The sequence below is a fragment of the Pungitius pungitius genome, chromosome 17 (assembly GCF_949316345.1).
Source record: "Pungitius pungitius chromosome 17, fPunPun2.1, whole genome shotgun sequence".
Taxonomy (NCBI): Eukaryota; Metazoa; Chordata; class Actinopteri; order Perciformes; family Gasterosteidae; genus Pungitius; species Pungitius pungitius.
In genome coordinates, this window is record NC_084916.1 from 979080 (window position 1) to 1004301 (window position 25222).

Genomic DNA, 25222 nt, shown 5'->3' on the forward strand with positions numbered 1-25222 from the left:
GGTGGTCCTTTTAAACACAAGACCGTGAGTCAACACACAGACCGGAATGAGATGAAGCCGTCAAAAATATCCGCTACGAAACTGTACCGTGAGCAAAACATCCTGTTTCAGTGCTACGCCGAGGATTATGACAAATAGCGCACGCTTTTTTGGCCCCGATAGAACGGCCAAGAGGCAGGATCCGCCGATCCAGATGTCATTCCTCCCCAGCAATAGCTCCCCCGTCTTTGTTGTACTAGCAATATTGTCAAGGGTGTCAGAGACTTTCTCCGGTGCTCAGCCGAGGCTTCAGTGACATGCTGTTATTCTTCCTCGATTCCAACAGGAAATTAGTACCTAAATCTGCAAACATCACATTTGTTTAGTCTCGGTGGCGCTGTGCCAGTTGTGTCATCTGTTTGTCATAAGACGCGTATTTGCAGCGAGGGTGTTAACGTTTCCAAAGCAAAGCTGCAATCAGACGGTGACTTGGATTTATTACCACTGGCGTTTGCTGCCTAAGTGACCTGTGAATACCTTCCACTAGCTGTGAGTTCATCCTCCTTCTATCCACGGTAATCTGCTCTCAGTTTCCCCTTTTAACTACACCCCCCATCTGCACTGCCCTCAATGTACACATGGTTTGTGGGACATTATGACCAGAGAAAAGCCAGAGTCAGATTGAAGGAAAGCACGTCGCTGTGACTGGACACTTGTAAAAGGTTCGAATGGTACAAAGAAAAGCAAGTATGGTGACACATCAAAACAATAAAGATATATGAGGCCTGAAAAGAAAGAACCGAGTGGTGAAAAGTGACAAAAGCCCCGTAGATGATCGATAGTTTTCGATTGGGTTAATCATTTTCTCATTGTTGGTCTCACGGGGCTCGTGCGCACAGAGTTAATGTACTGACGTGTTGTTTCTGTGAGACTGTGGAGAGACTCTTGGCAGGCGGGATGTGGTGCACATGTGAACATGATCTTACAGCCATTTAACGTTTGTGGTCACATTGCCAGGATACCACGCAGAGGACCTTGCAAATTATATTCACAACTCACGCTTCCATCTTATCAGCATGTGAAAATGGTGCTTGTAGTAAGGCTTTCCAGCCTCTTCAAGCACCTCAGGGGGTACTTGTAAACTTCCCAAGTGGGAAGCTCGTGTAGGTAACTAGTACATTTACAGAGGGATTTGTAACACGTTAACATGGCTTGTTGGACACGGACATTTCTTTCTGCTGGCTTGTAAAGAGCCAGAAAGGATCAGAGAGGAGAAGGCTCCATCTACACAACAGTCAGTTGGGAGTATAAGGATGAAAACATTTGTTTTTATAATGATATGTAAAACCATAACTAACTGCATCAAACGGACACAGTGTAACAAATATTTAAACCTTCTAATCCCCATGAACACATATTTGCATCTGAATCTGTTGGGAAGGGGAGAAGATTTTGGTACCTGAAGGATTCTGGTTTAGGTTCCTATTTTGTGTTTTTCTGACTAATCATGTTTGGGCAGGTGAACACTGAAGAGATTTAAGGAGGAGGAATCCATTAGGGAAAACTGTCAAGTGGGAGAGGTGCACATCATTAGGAGAGAATTTAAAGATAAAACATTTTTCAGGAAAAAAGTCAAATGACAAAAAATGAATTTTTTTCTTCTTTCTGTGGTGCGGCCCATTAGCAAAAGGCCCTCGCCCGGTGGTTTTCTCCCCCGAGCAAAGTACTTTTAGAAAGTGCAACAGAACGACAAACCAAGAGCTCAGTCCAACAACGTGACAAACCATCTCCTCATCTCTTCTGGGCTGAGCGATCGTGATCAGATTCAAGAACCGGAACCACGTGAAGAAACAAGGACGGAGCACCACGGACCTCTGAACCCAGTATGAGGCGTGACATAAACCGCACTCACAGCAGGTGGCATCGGACCCAGCTGGAGGACAGTGAGAAGGGGGGGGAACATCTTATCAGTGAAAGAGAAAGCCTCAGTCAATTTCTCTTCCACCGACTCTGCAGGACATGCCTGTGGCTTACTCCCTCCTTCCCATTCCTCATCATCACACATGCACCCCCCCCCTCTTTCCCGATCTTTAATGGAGGGGTTCAGACTGTCCTGTCAGAGCTGCAATGTCCTCTCCCTTCACAATATTCCCTGTGCTGTCAGAAGCACTCTGCCTGTGACCGGGAGCCACTCTGATCAAATGCACCCTTTTTGCAGTTGTTTGAAGGAGTGTCCCGTGCATGGAATATATATTTTGGGAAAGAAATCTCAAAGTAAGAATGAGTTTAGCATGTGTGGCTTGTGGCAAAGACAGAAATGGAAAAAGGTGTGTGTCTCTTTCAGCTGGTACCAATTTTAGGTAGGTGAGTCCATCCAGGGGGGGGGGGGGGTGCCAGAAGCAATCTTAAAATACTTATAGGATAGAAGGCATTAATATACAAAGTGAGGCGATGAGAATGCTGCACAGAATTTCTTTAGTTGAATTCATTCATTACCAGGAACAGTTTGTTCTGGTTAGATATCCGATCCACCAAATACGAATTGTTGAAAATTCCTTGTAATCCATTCCACAATCCTCTGGTGTTGAGATGTTATCATTCTAAGAGGAGTGCAATGAATACCTTCTCCTCCAGGATTGACCGTGTTGACTGAGCGCTGTGTTCCTCTCCCTCTCAGGGTTTCGGCAGCTTGCCTGCAGAGCACTGGTTGGGGAACGAGTACGTTCACCAGCTGACCAACCAGAGGCAGTACGCCCTCCGCGTGGAGCTCACGGACTGGGACGGACACCAGGCCTTCTCGCTCTACGACCGCTTTAAAATCGCCGGAGAGAAGCAAAACTACAGGTAAGACGTGAAGCTACCGGTGGAGGAAGATGAGGAGGATGAAGGAGCCCGAGTACCGAAAGCCTTGGTGAGACTGTAGACGTTCTCTTTGGGGGCTGAACTGTGCATAAAACCTTTTAATATGGTGCAAACCTGTAATATTTAGCAGTTGGGCGCCTCGATGGGTCCCGCCTACAGCTTTAAGTAAGGCCTCAGTCCTCACCTCCCTGTCCAATGCCCTTGCCCTTCAACCCTCACGTCCACTTCCTTCTGTTGGTCATGGTCATCTAAAGACCTTTATGATGAAAATGTGTGTACCACATGCAGACTTTTGGTTGAAGCTTCTTCACATGTTGAAATGATACAGACTCTATATTTGAATGAATTCATAAATAATTGAACTAACCTGTTGGTGGGTTGGTCTGTCCACCACTTTGGTACTGAATGAAATATTGGCTGAATGTGGTACGTAAATACACTTGTTATATTAACTGAGAGGATCACTTTTATCGGGCCTTTAATCTAGAGCCTTTGGAAGGAAGAAAGAAATCACAAAAGAAACATGACTTCAATGGAAATACAAAATGTTTAAAAGTGTTGATATTATAAACATGGCTACCAACTGTGAGCTCTCAGACACTTCAATCACCTCGATCCGGTTATGCAAGTCTGTGGCGAAGCTTTATTCATTCCTTCCAAACCAAATCTATCGCTTGTCATCGTCTCCTCGTTTACTTTGATTGACGCTTTGTCCTTGCGTGTTGCGGGGGCGAAGGTTTCTATTTTCTTTTGTGGGGGGGGGGGGTTAATGATAACACACCTCAATCCATGGCAGCTGCTTGGCCCCGTCTGATGTGGAAAACTGCTGCGAATTCCACAGACTTCCGAGCAATTGCTGGCTTCTCTGGAGAAGGCCCGACATCTCCAATTGTGCAGTTTTCCCGGGACGGCTGGCCCTCCCCGATAAGAGATCCCTTTGGTTGCGAAACGTCTTTTGTCCGGCCGCACCAAATGAGCATCGGGATTCTGTGGCTTGGAATCCGCAGGCGGTTGTTTACAGCGGCGTGGGGGGGGGCGGCGCTGTGGTGCCGTATCGAGTTTTCAAAATGGACCCGATGACGGGGGTTGAACTTCACAATGTCTATGTGAGAGCTCACTGAAGTCATCTCTTATCTCTGTACCTTTAGTCTTCTGACTGGTGTGCACAAGGCCCACTGGTGGGTCCCCCACATTTCAACCTGCTTCTACATCATCCTTTCTGGGTTTTTCCAACATATTCTGAGCCTCCCATCCTTGATCTGTTCTTTGAATTTAGGGAAACAATTGTTTTTGTCCCGCCATCCGCCTGCAGGATGATGCTGTTTAACACACTGACCTCTATGAATAGATTGGTTCTAGAAAAATAGTTGTGGTTACTCACACACTGCTCCTGTGAAACACCACAACAAACCAACTGTGCAGCTCCGCTTTGGACCCGACCTGCTTTAGAGACACCACAGATGGTTGCACGTGATGAGCCTTTCAGTTGGTCCGATTGTCTCGTGGTTCGTGGGTTTTTTACAAGAAGACGTCAGAACATTTGGGTGTCGTAAATCAGGCCGCACACACACACACACACACACACACACGTACGAAGGAAAAGCACATAAACCAGGTCAACGGACCACTTGGAAACAGAGTAGAATAATTGAATCATCTCAGTCGATTTATTCTTAACAATATTGAGAATTGCCAGGAAAGGTTTGTCTTGCTGCCAACTTCTGTGTTTCATCTTTATTCTGTAAAACGGAAATGGCTTTCAAACAGGGTGGAAGGTGTGCAATTATTCCTTTTTAGATCGTAATGCTTCATAAATGAAGTCATCTTATTATATATTTATTACCAATGTGCTTGAAGTATAGGCTTGCCATTGGATTGTAGTCAGTCATCAATTTCTAATTTAGAATATCTAAAAAACGGAGATCGTGAACATTTACCACCAATTTAATGATGTCTGGATAAATAATTAATTCTCTCAGTCAATATTGATGATTTTTCACTGTCTTTTTCATAAAACCAAAGCTGCTGTCAGAGTTGACCTCAGCAAATTAAAACTGATCAATTTGAGCTGTCTAACAGGGTAATCTTCATCCAAACAAATGGCTAGTGAAAAAAATGATATTTATGCACCTCTGGCTCAAATACTTTTGTTCCTTGGTGCAGTTTGGAGAAGAGAAAAGAATTATTGTACCATCTTTCATCAATGCATTCATTTAAGATAAACCTACACTGGCTAAATATCCACCGTGTCAGCTGACACCAGCAATGTTGTTTTTAAATGCACCCAACAAACCGTGTGGATGACGCTGAGTTGGACATTTAGGGCTGACCAGGGCTTAAAAGTTCCCACTGAACCACAACCTTCATAATATTTTGAAACAAGCTCTTTTTCTTTCTTTGTGGCTGGAGTCACCATAATTGCAAAGGTTACTGTATTTTATAAACAACACAAAAAAAATCCCCAATCATCAAATCTAATTTGGTTGCTGAGATGCAGTATGGGTTGCTGAAAAGAAAATAATAAAATCAAATGTAATTTGATGACCTACAAATTGTTTTAATGATAGGCATCAGATCAACACATTCAGTTAATCACCCTCATTTATCAAAGTTGCCTTGCTTTAAAAATGGGCCTTGTGCTGCATATCAATGTGAACAGAAGAGACAAAGTAAAAGTCAGCCTTTACCAAAGCAAAATAACAAGAGAGACAAGAACTAATTAGAGAAACCAGAGTTAAATGGAGTCCGAGGGAAATTATGGCACAGAATGGAGAAATTGTGTGTTGCACAAAAATAAATCATGTAACAAGTAAAGAAAACAGTGAACTGAATGGTTCACAATGTCGCCTTAGATAAACAACTTCATGCAGATTAACAGTGATTGCTGAAGTTGAGGATTTATAGCTGGAGTTATTTTTGTTTCTAAAATACAGATTTTAACCTCAGGCTTTGTAGATAAATATCAAAGGTTAAATTGTCTCTTCGCTATGAAAGATCATCTGAAACTTTCTTACGCAATATAGTTCATGTTGTTATTAATTCCAGTAAAAAACTTTGAACTAGTGTGTTAAGAGTGAAGGCAACAGAGAGTTGTAACATCCCTGCAGCTTATTAAACATAACAAGCAAGAATAAAGAAGAAATATATTTGAAAATCACAGATTCAAAGAAAATAAATGTTGGGGAAACGGCACAGAAAATTGGAACTAAATAAAGTAAAAAAGCATGTAAAGTATCTGGATGTTGGCTACGGGTACTAGAGTACACGTTCTACTAGACTGAAATAAAACGTTAATGTACTGTGGCTGTGAAATCATAAGGGTTTCATTTTCACTTTAAAGAGAAATAGTTTGAGTAAGTAAAAAAAATTCATTAAAAATGTTTGGTTATGGCCAAGTCATTAATTAGGCATAAAAAGTGCATTCAGATATTTCCCTTTTTTTAAGTGAAGTAACATGTTGAAACCATTTTATTGTAGACTCAAACATCCAATCACATCTTACGCAATATTTGTAACTGTTTATGCACAAAAAGAGGTGAAATGCATGTGTAGAAGTCTAATGCATCTCTAAACACTGGAATGGAGAGATGTAGTGAAGTACCCTGGGCACCAATCATGATTATATTATATTACATATTAATATTCAGAGGTATACAGTATGTTCACAGTGGTTGAATATATGTGCAGACACGAGTTGAGGTTAAGATGGAAACATGTTTTGTTACTGAAATGTTTGTTTTAACCAATCCATGACATCTTTTATTTGATATCCTGTTTGAACAGCCACGTTTTAAAAGTGATTTCTTCACATGTTAATTACCCAATTTAGAATCAAATCTCATTCAGATGTTTTTTCAAGTGAGGAATGAGTAGAGAAATTGGCAGTTAATTGTGTTTCAAAACACGAGGACTTTATTTTTCTGATCTGTTTCTTGAGGAGCATCCCTGAAGCTTCGGGGTTCAGGCTGCAAAAAAGGATCAGCAAAGCAAATGTGTTTTTAGAGTGAATCTTAAATCCAGTAGCCACGTCTTTTTGACGGCATGTTTTGGAAGGAGCTGAAATCCAATAAGTGACTGAAAGGTTCCTCCTACGTTTCCCACAGCGTCCAACCACAACGCATGCTCTTCATCCATCTCCATGACAACTAGGAATAAACGCTTACCTGTACAAACATTTTAATTCCATCTCCTGTCTGTTGTCAGTGTACAACACAGGATTGCGCAATGAAATGCAGTTGGGTCGTTCTATTTAGCTCAACACAAAAAATAAAAAAGCAAAACTATATTGTTTGTTGAAGCTAGAATTGCAAACGTGACGCTTTCCAGACGGCGGCAGCAGCAGCAGGAGTCTTTTAATATCTGCTCACCAGTATCACAGATGCTCGGTAGTTTTCTCTTAATGAATGAAGACGATCATCCAACAACAGGCGGCGTGTTTCCATGCAGCGATGCTCTGCGTCAGGAGAGCAGGACAGACAGACACCTCGGTGGCCTCAGTTCAGGGGGCTAGGATGCCAGGTGTGTGTCAGCACGAGCCGGACCTGCAGCTGGGTCACTCACACCCTTTGTGGATTTGGTTTTTCTGGCGCTTTCTCCAAAAAGAATCGGTTGAGCTTTGCACGCCCACGTTCCATGGGACACATTGTCTCGTGGCGTTTCCCCCCGTAGCCGACCCAGAGACGAGTGGCCGGTCGGAGGAGGACCCAGCCGGTCCCAGCCGGTCCTCCGTGAGGAGGGACAGGGGGTCCTTCTGGTAGGACCACCTCCTCCATCTAAAGAATTCTATACGAGCCCCAACATCCAATCCAATTCACTAAAGATATGCCTGTGAAAACAGCCAATGTTTAAAAATGTTTCGATAACGTTAATGTGTGGAAGATACAGTGATTTACTTGGAGCTCTCACATAAACATATCAGATTCCTCTGAATCCTCAGCTGACCCCGCTAACACGCATTTCTCACACACACAGTGTGCAGCTGAGATGCTCAGCAGCATAAACCCGACTCATTAGAGACGGCTTCCACTCTGAACCAGCTGATTCTATACGAGCAAACAGCAGCTTTTAGCTCGGCTCCTTAAGGCTTCGCTCCTTTAAGGTGATCAACACCTCTTTGTCCTCAGTCCCCAAAACAAATGGAGTTCGCCTCTGAATGCAGTTTTCTTTTTGGGGGGGGTTGTGGGAGGGGGGGGGGCTTGCTGGGGTTAGCAGTCCTTCCTTTTACGAGTCCATTAGACTGGGGAGATTCCAAAGGTTGTGCCAGACAGGATCCCACCAGGCGTTTCCCGCGCTGTGGCTGAACTGGACTCGGCGCTGACATCGACCCGGCTGCTATCAGCTTTCTGAGGCCGTCACAGGAGCACAAGCAGGCCGGCGTCCCCGGTGGGTTTTAGAACGCTTCGATGGCGGGACACCATCCTCTCCACAGCGGTGTCATGGAGTGAAACACACTCCCCTCACAGCTCCATGTTTTGGTTGCCGCTGAGCCTCGGCCAATCGCATTACCGCGTTACTCAAACAGCAACATCCAGGTAGGCGTGCATTGATGTTGAGTGTGAGTTATTTTCCCCCCCGATCCATTTCACTGACGTGATTAACCCCACGCCGTCCCTCCAAGTCCCTCCAAGTCCCTCTCACCCTCGGTAGGAGCGTCTCTTGGTAAACATGCACAGCAGTCGGTAAACACCGCCGCAGACTGCTCTAAGCCCGCCAAAGTGTCCTGCTGAAAAATCCCCCCCGGATGACGTTCCCCCCGCCCACCCCCCCCCCGGGCGATTGGCCTGTTCTCCGTCACAGCGCCAGCAGGCCCCGTCCCTGGCGCCGCACGGGTTATTCCTCACAATCAGGAATCGGCCCCCGCTGAAGTCCCGCTTCCCACAACGAAGGCCGCGTGGTGCGCCGCGAACTGGGAAGCTTCTCCAGAGGCGCGGGAACCAGCGCCGCCGTACACGCGCGGGCCGGCGCGGGGGCGATCAGACACATGACCCCCCCTTTTTGCGTTGTAGGATTACACGCATCGGCTTGGCGGCTTAGTGGATTCCCCCGCGGCGACCCGCACGCCGCCGTGCACATCAACCATTTACACAGCTGTCCAAACACAGCCGTCCTTTCCTCCCTTTGACGTGTTCATGCTGTTTGCCTCGAGCGGCACAAAAGCCAGAGGTGAGCGCAGAATCTTTCGGTGCCACAAAAACGTGCGCCTGGTCCCCCGTTGTCAGGAAAACGAGAGTAACGAGGGTAACGATGGAGGCCTGGTCGGCGCCGCGCTGCAGGCCCTCCTCTTCGCATGTGTCCTACTGGGGAAAGGTTGAAAGCGAGAGAGCGTGAGAGGGACGAAAGACTGGAGGAGAAAAAAAACGCACCCAGTGGGACACGCCTTGGAGAAATATGCTCCCAGGCTGTCTATTAGTTTTTAATCTGTGTGTGGAGGAATTCACTTTATAAATCCCGTGGATTTACAACTTCATTGTTGTGATCCTCAGTGCAAACGGGCAGCCAGATATTTTAACACTAATTATCTTGTCCTCCCTTTTACGTGATTATTTCTGGTGATGCTCAACAGCTGTTATCACAGTATCACACGCTATGTTTAGTGTGCATTAACAGCAGCAGGGATAGAAGAAGAGGAACATAAGCTGGACACAATAGTGACGCCTACACAAATGTTCACTCCCACTGTACCACTGGACCCTTATGGTAAATGGATTCAATATATTACCCCAACGAGGTTCTGCACATTATGTAATCTACAGCTATTGCATGCTTGCTTTCGTTATTCTTTATTTAGAATACTTCAATAGAAATAAAATAGAGAAATAATAACATAAAAATGAATAGAATACGTTTTTAATTTTCTTTTTATGATAAGAATGTATCTTGCAAAGAGGAAAAGCCTCATCACACAACCCAAGAGGACAAGACGGGGACTTATGGCCTGTTGGGTACTAAAGACCTGAGAGTTTGTGCTACCTGCCTGGTTGAGGATGGATGATACGTTTAACAGGTTGCTTATTGCTTTTTGACTGTGTAGCTGTTGAAGGTCAGTATTTTGGGTGTAAATTAACGTCGTGTGGATGGAAATGTGATTCCCAGACATTCCTTGCACAACACGGGTCTTTCCTCTCTCTCTCCCTCTTTCATTCTCTATTTTATCTTCTCTTCACCTGGTTAATGTTGTGCCAGGTGCGTAGTCAATCACAACAAAACAATAAATACGTCCCAGGAGACCTCTCTTGCAGCATGTTATGTCTTCCTGCTGTCTTTATTGCTTACACTGCTCACTCTGTGATTTCATGTCCTGACTGCTCCTCGTCCTCCTTCCTCTCAGGCTGTTCCTGAAAAGCCACAGTGGGACTGCAGGCAGACAGAGCAGTCTAGTGATCCATGGAGCAGACTTCAGCACCAAGGACATGGACAATGACAACTGCATGTGCAAATGTGCCCTCATGCTCACCGGCGGTGAGTGCAGCCAAGCGACGCGTTACACCGGGGGTAATCCCTCATTCACAGCAACACAGGGGACCACCTGTACACTTCAGCCGGCCCCCGCTCTGCCTGAGGAGCAGATCAAAGATGAACCTACAGCAGAACAAGCTGTTGACGCACTCTAACCTTAAGTCAGAAAAAGGGGTGTCGGCAAACAGCAGCACACAAAGGGAAGCAGAAACAAAGTGTTACAGGCTGAAAAAAGTCAAAATAGTGTGAAAACCTGAGTGTGAAAGAAAATTGTCAACAAACTGCAACATAAACATTGAATGCAGAATAGTCATCAGATGCATGGGTCCCAGAACGCACCGAGAACGAGGGGCAGCCCTAATTCCAGGGAACGGGGTGGGGGCAAAATAGATGAAGCCAACTTATATACATCTATAAATCCAAACCTAGCAGTGTTTGAGTTCATGCCTTACTCTTCTAAATAAGTCCAAGGTTTGTTTAAGAGCTTTCCGATCTTTTCAGCAATGGCGTCTCTCTCAGATCTCAGCTATAGAGCTAAGGAGAACAATGTTATTATTAACCATACAAACTAAAAACATGCAATGAATCCGTATGAACATTTATGACCCATGTTTTTTTTGAGAGAAACAATGACATGATTCCTAAATGCCCTTTTCTCTGTTCCTCACCTGCTCATTAGTTGAGGTTGTTATGAGCTGGAATGAGCTGACGTAGCCTCTAATACGTTGATCTGCACCTATTGCGGCTGTATTCCACTCCCACTTTCACTGTGGTTGGAAACGAGCCCAATATAAAAGCCTTTGGGCGCGGCACCAAGTGTCAGTGAGATTTCACATGACTGCTTCTCCTGCTGTGTAAGTGGAGCCCGGTGACCCCCCCCCCCCCCCCCCCCCACCCCACCCGGTCCCCTTCTGACCTGGTACCAATCAAGCGTTTCTAAGGGCAGATTTAAGATGAGCGTTGGCTCTTATGTCATCGTGAAGGCAGCGAGGTAAAGGGAGCTGGCATCTGATCACCAATCAACACCCCCGTCTGCTGGGTTCATGGCCTGCGGCCTGACAACATATGGGCCGGACCCAGCACCGTGCTGCATCATGCGCACTATATCATCTGATTTATTCCGCTTACTGACATCCAGGGATGTGTCTGAAGTATGTGAGAGGAAAAACCGTCTCTGCGTCATTTATGAGGACAGCTGCAGCATTCCGTGTTATGATCTAGTGTGGGTACACAGTCTGTAGTGTATATACTTACATAACACCAGAGTGTACGGCAGGGATAACGCACTGACAGCAGGAGGTGGGGGGGGGAGCCCTCTATCATGAGAACAAACTGCTGTCGACTTCTTCGTCTTTTTTTTGTCAGAAGAAGACATCACCTCTTTATTTATGGGCGTGATGGCAGTTGTGTGGTCTGCACTTTATCAACGAGCAAAGGATGGGAAGTAGGAGACCGTGTTTTAATTTCTGCTTTGTAGTTTAAGAGGAACAAATTATTATACCAGCCAACCCCATCCCATTGTTGTATAAATGACATTACTGCGACCTTTTCTGTTTGTGTGTGGACCACAGTGTCGTTTTTGGGTATTAAGTCGCAATCGTTCAGTTTCCAATATGAAGCTTCCACATTTCCACATTCAGTCCAATAGTCAACGCTCCACTAACCGGGCTTCACCTCTGTCTGACAGCCACAGTTACAACAAGCTACTTATCTAATCCCTTCATACGTTTGTGCATTCAGCCCATTCACTTCAACTCGATGTCTCAACTACTTGCTTGGAGGAAATGGTTTAAAAAATAGGCAAATGCATCCACCTAGACTCAAGTAAGACTTTTATTACGGATAAAATGAAGTGGTGACATTTTGAACGGATGCAACAGGTCATTCTAGTTGGGAGCTTGCTGCAGGAACCTTCCTGCTGTGACCTGAAACTCATGAAATGGTAAATGGGCCAACAATCTCCCTCTGGATTCTTCACGAAATTCAAGAAATTCTAGCAGGACGAGTGCAAGTTCGTATTTGCTTCCCACTGCACATACCGAAAATGAGCTGTGGAAATGTAAGGAGGTGTCGACCCGTTCCCCACCTACGCTGTGTCCTTATCTCGTGATGAAGCAGCACTTAATCTTGAGTTTATATCTTGTGCGATCCACGGCAGCCACAAGGGCCGAACACTGCTGCTGATCACTGACAGCTCCCGTGAAATGTCAGAGTGTGTTCAGAGAGGAGCTGCCATTTGTCCCCGTGTGACCGACACATGCCATGCCTCACATATGTTCTATATCGGACCCGGATCCGCCAGGGCATGTTCACTGGTTCAGTGAAGAAGAGATCACTGGGGTGGATTTCATTTTATGATCAGAAACAGGACAAACATGTATATTTACAGTAGTTGCATGGTAAATGATATCTCCCTAATTCCCCGAGTCTTAACTACTTCAATGAGGGAGGGAGAAACAGTTAATATAACGTTGGTTGTGCTAAACCATTCACACCCTTCTAAAGTTGCTGATTCTGAAAGAAACAGGAAGCTAAATTGAGCGTTATATTGTAAAAATGGTCCTTTAAATCCAAGCACCAGATATACCTCAGGGACATTATTAGCTTTGACACCTTGGGAGTAGAATGAAAGTTTCCCATGCCATTCACCACTCTGAACTCGTGCACATGCACCCTTTGCTTTAAATAGAAAGAGGTACTGAAAGTGTCCAGCATCAGGTACCGGCATGCCATGGAGCCCAGTGACAGTAACACATTGAGCAGATAGCACTGTACTGGTGTCTGAAGCGTTGCCATGTCCCTGTGGGAGGGGCCATGAGAAGCTGTCAACCTTCACCAAGGACAAAAAAACCTCCATCAGCCGTCACCTCATCAACACTTTCCTACAAAGCCTGGTTTCTTCTGCTAACTAATATTTCATTTTGCCTTATTGTCTTCAAAGGTTGGTGGTTTGACGCGTGCGGCCCGTCCAACCTCAACGGCATGTACTTCACCCAAGGGCAACACATAGGGAAGTTGAACGGTATCAAGTGGCACTACTTCAAAGGGCCCAGCTACTCGCTACGCGCCACGGCCATGATGATCCGCCCGCTGGACTTCTCCTAGGCCTTTGACCTCTGAACTTCCAAAGCGGCTGTGGAGCACGTCAGGGGGACGCTCCCGATTTCATCCTCTCGTCTCATCTCAATTTCGCTCGCCTTGAGAGTCGTCCAATGAATGTCTTTTACGCGATCCGGTCCCGCTCCAGAGCGACTGGCTGCGCTGCCTTCGTGACCTTTTCCCTCGGCGCCCTGAACCGGCGGGACGGACCGCGGAGCGCCCGGTAGTCCTCCTGACCTGCTTCTGTTCCCAAACAGACTCACAAACTTGACGTTATTTAAGGGAAAAAAAGGGATCAGAATGTGTGAAAAGCAGGTCTATGCAGAAGGTTCCGGGGGAGGCACTGACTCTTCAGCTGCAGGAGAGAACCTGCTTTTTCTCTTCTAATGTTCCTCGCCAAACGCAGCCCAAAAATATTTCCATTGTATTATGTGTTGTGTTTTTTTTCTATTATTTTTGTTATACTGTATTCAATATCCAAAGGGAGGTGAAATTGACTTTAGTACCAAGAGTGTAACACACGCTCAGTTTTAAGGTGACCTTGAAATTCAGCTGGCTGAGCTGGTAATAGTTACAAGGGTCACTTGCAGTATTTGCTGCCTTGACAGTGTGATTATTATTAGAGTTCAACATGTGAGCCTTTTCTGGGTCAGATTCTGGACTGAGATCCATTTGCATTGGTTATTGGCTGGGAAATGACTAGTACCTGCCAAGGCTCAGCTTGGAAGGGATCACCTTACCTCTGCTGAATAGAAAAACAAGGATATTAATACTGAACCATATTATTAGTGATATATAACAATTTCAGCTGTGTGCACGTGGGCGAATAGAATGCACGTATGCATATACAAGTAAATATGTGTTTTTTTAAATACACACAAACAAACAGTATATAGTAGCGCGTGGTGATGAAGGACCACGTCATGATCCGTCCGTATTTACTAAGATGTAATGCTTATATTAAGCTGATGTCACACTAAGAATGAGGTCAGATTTCATATTACTGAACCCTTTTTCTAACAAAAGGACATTATAAAAGCTTTTTAACGGCTGCGTCAGTATTTCTCAGCTCTATTATTTTCATGTGTGTAAGGGACTCATTTCTTTGAATTGGTGCTGAGAGGGAACGCTGCCGAAGGGCTGCAATGATCACTCAGGGCGACTCCTCCCCGTCGATGCACGTCTGCCACTGACGGGCTCAGATTGTCGTTGTGCCTGTCAGCAAAACGCGATTGAAAGGAGAAATAAAACCTTTTTCTAAACTTTAAGATTTAGAGGTCTGTCTTTTAGCTCGGAGAAAACTCATTCTTTAAAGGCTTGGTCTTTAATTGTTGAAATGATCTTGTAAGCTTTAATGTTGTGGTAGTGTATTTAACACTAAGCTAGACTGTGTTAGTCCAGGAGGCTCTTGATCTGAAAGGTGAAGCTAATTTGGGAAACTTTAAACCTGCAGTGTCTCAAACGGCCACCGGGGGGCGGCTCCTCCCTTTGATTTATGGGAAAATGACCCTACTTATCACTTAATTTAGTACCTCACTTAGCGTTATCATTAAAGTTATTAGCAATACAACAAGATGTTTAATTAGTAACTCATAATAACACGGTGTGTTTCCGTCTTACAACTCAAAAGCTATCACTGTGTAACCTCTTTGTCTCCTAGAAAAGTCTGTAGTTAGCGTCCGGTTGACCCCCCCCCCCCCCACCCCCCCACCCCCTCTGGTGTCCCTGCAAAAGATCAATACGGCGCCAGAAGATATAACAGACTCAACAAACTCGACTGTGCACCACGACTTCAACACGACAATCTGCACTCCTCCCCAACTCATATTTTTATAAGTCACGTGACCCAAAACCAAACAAAGCAGACCAAGCGGAAGGTGCAAACGCAGTCAGTGACGCCATGACGCTCCTTTGGGGGACGTCTGGTGGATGGTAGGGAGATGCTCCTGGCTGTGACATTGCAGCCTGTTTCAAGATCATATCATAAGACACTAAACTTACCCGACTGGTCGTAACCGCTGACTTTAAGACGGAGATGTAGACAAGTTCCATTATTTCTAAAAGGAGAACCCAGACAGTGTCTGTTTCTCATCAATGTGGCTTTGGGGGGGAAGAGAAAAAAAATGGCGCTGGATATGAAGCATGAAATGAAGGATTCCACCAAGTTATCCGTGTGAACACATATTTCATAACTTCCAGCTTTGTGTTAATAAAGGTACGTGTGGCGGGAAAATAAAGCGTATCTGCAACTTGTAAAACTACGATTGACATGTTTATTAACGTACTAAACTTTGTATGATTTATTGTGTGTGTACGTAGAGCAGCTCTCCTGAGGAACGCTGCTCTGTTCTCACTGCAGCAGAAGTACAATGTGTTTGGAAGTTGGACATAAAACCTAGAAGTTAACATAATAACCCTGGAGAAATGTGCCTTTGATAACTCTGCTTTTACCTCATTGCATTCCAGATTTTGCAGATTATTTAAACATCTTTTTGTAACATGTGGTCAGTGTCGTGTTGGTAGATTAAATAAAAGAGGAAATGTTTTCAATGTGCCTCCCAGCTGTGCTTTGTGCTGCCAAATCGATGTGATGATGGATATCGGATCTTTGGTCAGGCATCCATCCAGAAAGTTGCCCCCCATCACGCCTTCCTTACAGCAGACACGTTAAATACAAAACAGATACCTTTCATGGTAATATCACGGTTAAATCTCCTGATACGAAGGCCACACTGTCATGCAAAGCCAGCTTATCGCTCAGAAATCCAACAGATTCACAGAAATGCTTTCTTCTGCCCCAACCAGATGGTCCAGAAAGAGAACTCCCTCTCAGCGGAGTGATGACCCGCCAATAACGGATTGCCCAAGTGTCAAGAGATGCTGTCGGGACCCGCAGTGTCCTCATAGTTTCTACATTCCTGGGCCTAATCAGAGGTTAAACAAATTACCGCGTGTCCTTCGGCGCCCGCTGCTGACCCGACACCCTCCCTGGAATGTGTCCTACACGCAGTCCGGGGCAGTGGGGTGTGAACAGAGGTCGCCCTCGCTGGCAAACACCTACGTGGGTCCTAAGCTCTCTCCTTTGTTGCTGTGGAGACAGGAGGTGGAAGTTTTGTCTCCTGTGGATGTTCACGTGTCATCTCTCACACACACACACACACACACACACACAAATCTCCAGCTCCTTGCATCCACACCCGGGCGGATTCGGTGAAAGCGGATCCCTTCCTGTCGGCTGAGGACGAGCGGAGCGCTGGGGAGGCGCTGGGACCCCCTGGGGGTGTGATCCACGTGCAGACGGACCACGTTGGGCCTCGACCAAATCGGACAGGACGGAGCACGGTACCTGCAGCGTGAAGCCTGGGGCCACTGGGTCCCCTGTAGAGGCCACCTGCTCACATGGAAATGAATGAAAACAGTGAGGCTACACACAGAAAGAGCGCCTGTCTGTAGCTCTTTGTTTCATATCAGATTTAATCATAAAATACCTTGAGAAGGGCCTCCCAATTCTAGTATCATCACTGCAGTACAAATACGTTTGCACCATCAGAACAAACAAGGGCACCTAAAGACGATCAAATCAGAGTGAAGAGCTAATGAAATAATCCTCTCTCAAAGTTATAGTCTTAAAATCAGTTTAGTTTTAAATCGAATGAGATGTAAATAAGCACGGGAATCAAATAGTGATGATTAAACGGGTGCAAACATGTGTTTCCAGCAATTCTTGTTGAAGTCCAATCGTTGCATAGCAACACAGGCCGCATAGAAGTGGACGTATTGGTTTGAGTCTCACGTTCGGTGTTGTAAACGTTTCCATTTTGCACACAAGCCTTCGCCAACCAGTGTACACAAGTGTCCATATTTGAGCTGTGGGCGGGACATGTGGACTACAAGGTAGCCACGCCCACAAGCTCAAATTATGGTCTACTAGTCTTGAGATGGCACCATCATTTACTAAATGAACATTGCACATGGCCTTCCATACAACGTGAGGTTCCTAAAGCACAGCCTCAAGGTGACTTTTCCCCCTCCTTCCATACAGGGTGTGTTCCAAGTACTCATTTAAATGGTGTGTTGACAAGGCCAGCAGGTTAACTATCTGAATAATTCCCAATCAGCTACTTTGGTGAATTTAGTTTCCTTGGTATTGTATTTCTTGTTTTTTTTAAACCTATTTTTCCCGCTTGGCAGCGGGTTTTTTTGTGCAGACTATAAGTACCAAATGCTTCAAAATGTAGCTGTGAGTCGCAAAGCCCCCGACGTCAGTCTCTGATGACAGCGACGTCATGTCGCCTGTGTTTGAATCAACCACTCGGGTCTTTTCATGAAATCGTGGGTTTAACCACATAACTGGAACAGAAAGCAAACGTGCTGGAAAGCTATAAGGCCACTGGAGAATGAACTCATAAATTCATCGGACGCAAATCACCCTGAAGTCATCACATTAAGGCCGACATCAATGTGTGCGACTCGCTCTCACTGCAGCACACTCTATAATCCCAAATCAACTGGTCTCTGCAGAGCTATTAGGACTTGGCCTCGCTGTATGTTGCACACCGAAATAATCATTTCATGTGCCGAGCATCGTATCAAACCAAAACATCACTCATGACGAGTTCATGGATTTTATAAATATCCACGGCCAACTTTCATCTGCAAGTTTCTTGAGCTTCGTAGCATCAGAGTAAGAAAAGTTGTGCCTCGCTGTGGGGAGGAAAGAACAATGGAACTCTTGCGGTTTAGCAAAATAAATAATGTGAAAGAAGAATGTAAACCTGAGTCTCCTAGAACATCTCAAAAGGAGCTGGGTATGATTGATGGCCTGTGGGAGGGAGCGTGACACTTGGGCCGGGCAGGAACTACTCAAGCCGATACCGGAGTGAAAGCTTCTTAGCCGAGAAGAGGAGAAGCGCTTAAGGACGTTAGTCCGAATCAGCTGATGCTGATCCACAGATACTTTGAATCATCTTCAGACATCGTGGGAAGATGAAGCAGCGTTTGTTTAATTCATGAACTGAAGCAGATTCTTTCTAGTCCAGAAAAAGAAAAATCATGGGGAACCAGTGTGGTGAGAAAGTTGTGGTGCAAGGGCCGACGCGCAAAGGCTATTTTTGGGGCATTTGACTCCAGAGCAGAGTGCGGGTAACGGGATGAAGGTCCGTGCACCGAGTGAGGAGTGTGTGGCCAATCGTTGCTCCAGAGGCTGCTGCGGCCGCACGTAATGAAGTGCGATTGCCGACGAGCCAAAAGCAACATGTTTTTATAGGATCTCTAGTAACGAGAGCGTGTGTCAAAGTAAACAGGCCAGATGTTTTGCTAACACGTTTAATATCTCTGAAATACAGCGGTGCAGCGTGCAAATCCCCGGGCTTTGGAGAGCACATTTTCCCACAACCTGCGGTCAGTGATGCACGGCAACGCCGTGATGTACGACAACCTGAGCGGCTTGATGGTTCCAGTCTGCTCCCTCTTTCTTCCATCCATTCCTGCACCGACTCTCCCTCGATGCATCTTTTCTCCTGTGACCTCTCTGCAGCCAATCACGCTTTGACGGAGGCCGGTGGTTCCCAAACTCTCTCTATCAGGGCCCCCTTATTGCAAATGAAAGAAACCTCATCCAAACATTTGGGCTATCTCCACTGTCTCACAGTACATGTCAACATGAAACATAATGATTAGAATATATTGAAGGAATATTGTCAGTTTGACCGTGAAGGTCCAACTCAACATACCATTCTGATATCTAAATTATTTCTTAGATTCTAATGCTAAAATCTCATCAGTTATTGTCAGTTTCAAACATCTAGAAACCGTGCAAAAGAAGAATCAAATGCTGCTGGGATTAACAAAAACATCATTTGACTCCTGTTAGATAAAGAATGCTTAGAAGGGTTAGTAAATGCAAAAGTAATTAACAGCCTTCCTCAAACAACCTTCCTACTCTGGGACATATCAAAGTGGCAAAAACCACTGCTCATGTGCTAAAAAGTGAAACTAAATGTGTGAGTTAATGCGTCCTGATTGTCAGCATGGTTTGGTGCGGTTCCCATGTGCCGCCTCACAGAGCCCCGCTTAATGCGATCTAAAGCCCACACAATGACATATCTCAAATAAAACAGTGCCACTTAGAGCCACTACATCTGTAAACACTTCCAAGGAGCTCCCGTTTTATCTTTCCTCCTTCTCCTTTCTCGTCTGCCTCCTCCCCCTCATCATGTGAAGCATTGTCATAAGGGCTGTCACATAAATCCCCAGCCGCCTCTAATGACTTCGTCTGGCTCCAGCGGCGCTGTCTGTCATCCTGTCGGGCCCTCTGCAGGGGGACCAGGTTTCCCTCTCAGCCTCCTTGCCTTCCCGCGCTGACCCCCGAGTTGAACTCGCTTTAATTTAGTGTCCTTCCCATCTTTATTTGTCAGGGCCAAGTGGCGCGGCCAAACAATAACATTCAGTCCCTTTGGAAGGAAGTATTAGTGGCCTTACACGTTGGTTTACTCTTCCCGGGCCAGGACAAATTTGTGCGGCCGGACTCTTTGTTGATCCCCTGTTTGGATCACAACTGTGAATGGTATCAGACGGCTGGTCCAGAGCCAAGTGTTTGACCGCTCAACATGTTGTTGTTGATTAGTCCTGGAAATGAAAAGGCATTAAATACATCCTCCGAATCCTGGTTGCAGCTGTTTCATTTACGAAATTTACAAATAAAGCGGGCTGCTGCTGCAATCTAGACGATGGTTCTGAATGTCTGGTGTTGATCCGATCATTGCAACAACAGGATTCCAATTACGTGCGAGGTCACCGGCATCGCACTCCGGGCTCAGAGCAGCAGCTTGAGAGACCCTCACAGACGCACATTCCTGCACAATTAATCGGCAAACAATAAGGAGGGCCAAATAAAACAAGCTCACGACGAGCAGCGGAGGGTCAACAGAGCAGCGGCAGGGCAGATGTGGATCAGCAGGAGACACAGGTGCACGGGCTCCAGAGTGGGATGTCCCCTCGGCTCCGTGGGGTCGACCACCCGGTCAGAGGAGACTTTCATTCAGGAAGTGCAGCGACTAACCGCCTGCAGCGTGCCGCCACAGACAGAGCCCAAAATACCCTCAAGACGTCGTTACATCGTCACGACTACAAATCAGCAGCTTAGTATTTTATTGGCCACAGTCGTCACTTTTAGAACCAAAGGATCCAAATGTGTTCTTTTTAGTCAGAGTCTTGAAGGGTCTGTGCTCAGATGCTGAGGAGATGAACGCTGCTGAAGAGGCTAAAATATTGTATTTTGTTATGTGATTGTATTTCAGCTGTTGAATGTTTTTTTTGTTGTGATTTCATTTCTCATTTTGTGGTGTGATGGCCTTTCTGAAAAATATATTTATTACATTTTCATTCTGTTTTAAAATGTAATATTATAATGAATATTTTCTTCATTTTGTCATTCCTTCCGTCTCACATCCACTGGTCTCAAATAGCTGAACTGTTGTTTCTGACATTTCTGTTCTGTTGTCTTAAAACAGCTTTGAGCCCTTGTGGAGAGTCACGGTGCTTCAACAATGCAACCACAGCAGCCTCTGCTGGCAGACTGCCGCCTCACATCCATCCCACGCGCCATGCGATTCCCTTCTTCCAAGTGTGACCCTGCTGCCACATCAAATATAGCTATACAGCGATAATTGGTAAATATAGGGACAACTCTGGATGTTACTTGAAAAAAAAGAAAGGGCCTAAAGGCTGTCTTAGATGAGACCGAAGGACTGTGTGTTTTAAATGTGACTTGTGACTTATATAAACTACATAATAATGTCTTATTAGATAAAAATCCTTGACTTTACTAAAAGGCACCATACCAGTGGATGGGAACACATCGTCATCCCCAACCTGGAACCGCAATGAGCCCGTTTGTCCTAAAGGAGGCACACGGACCCTCCTCTGGTAGCCGAATGGGTAGCTGTTGAAATGATCAGACCCTCTCGGTTTGAAGAGGCGTCCTGTGCCGATGACTCACTTCCACTCTTGCCTGACGGACTGCCAACAGCTGCAGCTCCTCGCCTGCGTGTGCCGAGTCCTATTTCTGAACCTCTCCGCTCAGCAAACAGACAAACAAACACACAGCACAGCTGTTAAATCAGCACCAAAACACCTCCGCCCTTGGATCAGATCATCGAAGCATGAAGTCTTGATGTTGATGGTGTCAGGATCCATGGTGCTGTCTGCTCTCTTAAGTGAAAATCACTGCATGCTGCTCTGAGAGATTAATTCAAGCAGGAGGTCCTCGTCTCTTCCAGGTCTCGTGTTGCTTCCTGGTCTGAAGCTCCTTGTTTGCTTTTCTCCTCTCAGAGGAAGTGTCTCCTTGTATGGGGGACACCTTCTGTTGAAGTCTTGGCTGCACCTGGTTCTGATTGTGTTCATGAACACGAGAAGTTGTGCGGGGCGTTTAAGGTTAACTATTGACCTCCTAAACACATGAGGGCAGGAATCTGCAACCTCACACTTCAACACAGTTTTTATTAGAAAATGTGAGATTATTCTTTTAGAGAAACCACCTAAATTTAGAATTCTAACATGTTATTTCATTGACTGAGGAAAGTTCAATCAACACATGGTGCTAATTCCAGTGAATGGGGGTTCTCTGCATCTCTTCGTGCCTCTGGGGAAAAATGCTGAAGGTGAGGGTTCATCAATTAGTTTACTAAAGCTCTCATCCCTGTGCATTTCCTCATTAGAGGAAAATCGTAGTGGAGCATGACTTCAAGATCAGTTCCTTATCTCCCCTCCTACATGATCATCTTCTTTATGGTGTACAACAAAACAGAAGAGCCTTCGCATCTTGAGGCACTAGAAAGTTCAGATTAACGGGTACTTATCTATGGACTTTGCATTGGTGCACTTGGTTGGGAAGGAAACCATCCATCAATAAGAACATCAAGAAGCTCCTCGCGGTCCTCATGGTGTGCATCCTGGCAGGCAGCTTGTAGGAGACTCCTCTTGCTCAGATACAACGCAAGCTTCTCAAAGTCATGGATCACCAGTTTTGAAGAAACTCGAAATACATTAACGCCTTGCAAGGAGACCAAAGATGCATCCCAGACGGAGGAGGCCAAGACCTCAACGGAGCCAATGTCTCGCATCCTTGTTAAGGAAGTGGGGAAATAGAGTGACCAGAAAGAAGGGCTGGCATGAAGCTCCTGACGGAGAGCATCAGGAATGAGGAGATGGACATTTTTCTTGGGGAGAAATGCAGAAAATGCTCCAACAGGGTATTGTCTCTGACCAAAAGCTGTAAGCAGGTGGAAAAGGAGCAGAAGTTGTGAGAGGCCCGAGGAAGAGCAGGAGAGGGGCTGTGGTGGTGAGGCAGTGGAATACCTGAAGCAGAGAGGAGACGACCCCCCAAAAACACGGGACAAGCCCTTTGGATCAAGCCCAGCAGAGAGACTCTGAAGGAGTGCGGATCAAAGGACCCTCGCTCCCAACGTGAGGCAGCTGTGGGATTCTGATGGGAGCCCGGAAACAGCAGAAGGGGGCCGTTTGAAGGCGAGGTGCAGTGGGAAGGTCGGGATGACGGAGTGATCTTTGCTCTGCTGGTGGGATGTTAACACACCAGTCAAAGTTTCACTGGAATTTCTTCTCTAGCCACTCAGTCGTCATCAAGCAGCGCATCTGGGTCTGCTCAATGGACCCTTGCAGGACTACGTGGAAGGAGAATGGACCTCCCAAAGCTCGAGGGATGAGTCTCTGTGGATAGTGGACAGAATATATATTTTGGGGAAAATGATTCTGAAACATGGACATGTTTTTAGACATCTGCAATCGGTGATTCTTAGAGTTTCCATAACGAGTTGATCCTCTTTTGCACTTTCTTTATAGCTTATGTAAAAAGGAAGCTTCTAGCCCACGTGTTAATACAGCAAGTCACCAGCAGCTTTACTGCAGCGCAGTAATTTCACACGGATTGGGTTTTATTACCTGAATACCTGCAGCTCAGCATCATTAGATTGCACTGGGCATAATGAAGAGGAACAGAGCAGACCACAGCACCTTTAAATGTCGTGGCCTTTTAGACTGGGCCTGTAATGATGAATGTAACCGGTGGCTATGACATTCAGTTATCTTTAGTACAGAGGAGATCTTGTGTACAACAAATAAGGCAAAATGAAGATATTTTTTGTTAAAGTGCAATATGGTCCTCATAGATCTACAGTTTAAATCAATCACGAGGGTCGATGAGCAATTGCAAACGTATTTTGCCACCAGCTGAACAAAAAGATTGAAGCCACTGTCATGTCACCCTGGACTTGGTTGGCTTGGCCAAGCATAACAACTTCAGACAGGGAGGAACAGAAAAGCTGAAAGCAATTAAAGGTAATGTGGAGGCACGTGTAATAAATATCATAATTATTTGTTGACCAGCTTCCAGGAGTCTTGTTGTCACGGCGAGGCTGCCAGGCAACGGACAAAACCTCCAGGAAGTCAGTGCACACTATAAAACACTTAAAGCCAGTGACTCATTGGAAAATCGCACCCAATACATTTCTGTTTGAGTACTAATTAAAAAGTAACATGCACGATTCAAAGGTGCTGATAGGTGTGATTGTTTTCTTATTTTTGGAGAGCCAGGCTAGATGGTTCCCTCTTTCCAGTTGTTGGGTTATTGAAATACTCCTTTGAGTTTGACTCCAACGGTGATCTTCAACCTGACGTTTTTGGAATACTGACAATCAATTCTCATAATATTCCCATAATAGAAAGATTTATAACGTGAGGCGTGAGATCAGGACGTGAGAACAATTACAAAAAATGTTTTTGGTTGTTTCACTGACTCAAGAAGAACACAAATTGCACGCTATAGTTATGCTTGTTTAACAATGACTATTTACTCCAAAACGTATGCTATTCTTTTCTCTTCCACACACACACACACACACACACACACACACACACACACACACACACACACACACACACACACACACACTTACTGTATGTGACAAACAGTCTGACAAACCCCTCAGACAGGCTGAGCAGCTGTGGGTTTGCCTACCCATTGACACGCCTGTTAACACAACACAGGAGAAATGTGGTAAAAAAAACCTTCAGGTATTTAAACTATGATTTTCTTCCAGCTTAACCACATTCTTCCTCTTTGTGCTCATAACAATGCAATGACGTAGGCACCTGGGTACACTGGCTTTAGTCTTTTGGTCTCTGTAATACTATTTTCTGTTTCTTGCTTGCACCTGAGAAGTGCATAAATGCACATCCTCAATACTAAATGTCCAGTTTTATGGCTTTTTTTTTACCTCCTCATCAATGTCACAGTGACAGCGAAGCCTCATTCGGCTGACCACGTTAGAACGGTTTGAGGGGCACAGTGGGTCAGAGGGTCCAGAAATCATTGGGATCAGACATTTTGAGACCTTTAAGAACCCTTTCCATAAATCAGCATTTGATGTTGACCATGCCCAAAGGAAGTACCCATTGTCATTGTAAAGTGATTTTATAATACACGGGCAAACAACCAGGACCAGATGATATTTACTCATTTATTCGTAAAATGTTGATTTTGTCATTGAAGGAATTTAAAAAATGGCATCTGTTATGAGGGAGGAACCTGGGAATGTTCAAATCAGAAAGTAAAAAGTATGAATTAAATACCCTCAATCGTTTATAATATTTTTTTCCGTTGTCATGGTAACTTTTTTCCGTTGTCATGGTAACATTGAAGCCCTCATAGACTCTACGTGGTGACCTCGATACAGTCCCCGAGGGTTCAGGGTTCAGGTTTTAGGGTTCAGGGTGGCCTTTGGACTCGTTTCGCCGCGAAGCGCCTAAGAAC

At 45.3% G+C, this 25222-nt stretch overlaps 1 protein-coding gene across 3 annotated transcripts in view; it reads left to right on the plus strand.

The window, feature by feature from the left end:
• angpt1 (angiopoietin 1) overlaps positions 1-15939 on the plus strand; it is a 134639-nt gene extending 118700 nt beyond the window's left edge. For all 3 annotated transcript variants that reach the window (XM_037474891.2, XM_037474890.2, XM_037474889.2), the window contains 3 exons: positions 2657-2823; positions 10169-10299; positions 13238-15939. In XM_037474891.2, coding sequence (XP_037330788.1) covers positions 2657-2823; positions 10169-10299; positions 13238-13401 — 462 coding nt within the window. In that variant the 3' untranslated portion in view covers positions 13402-15939. The remainder of the gene's footprint in view (positions 1-2656; positions 2824-10168; positions 10300-13237) is intronic.
• The last annotated feature ends 9283 nt before the right edge of the window (positions 15940-25222 follow it).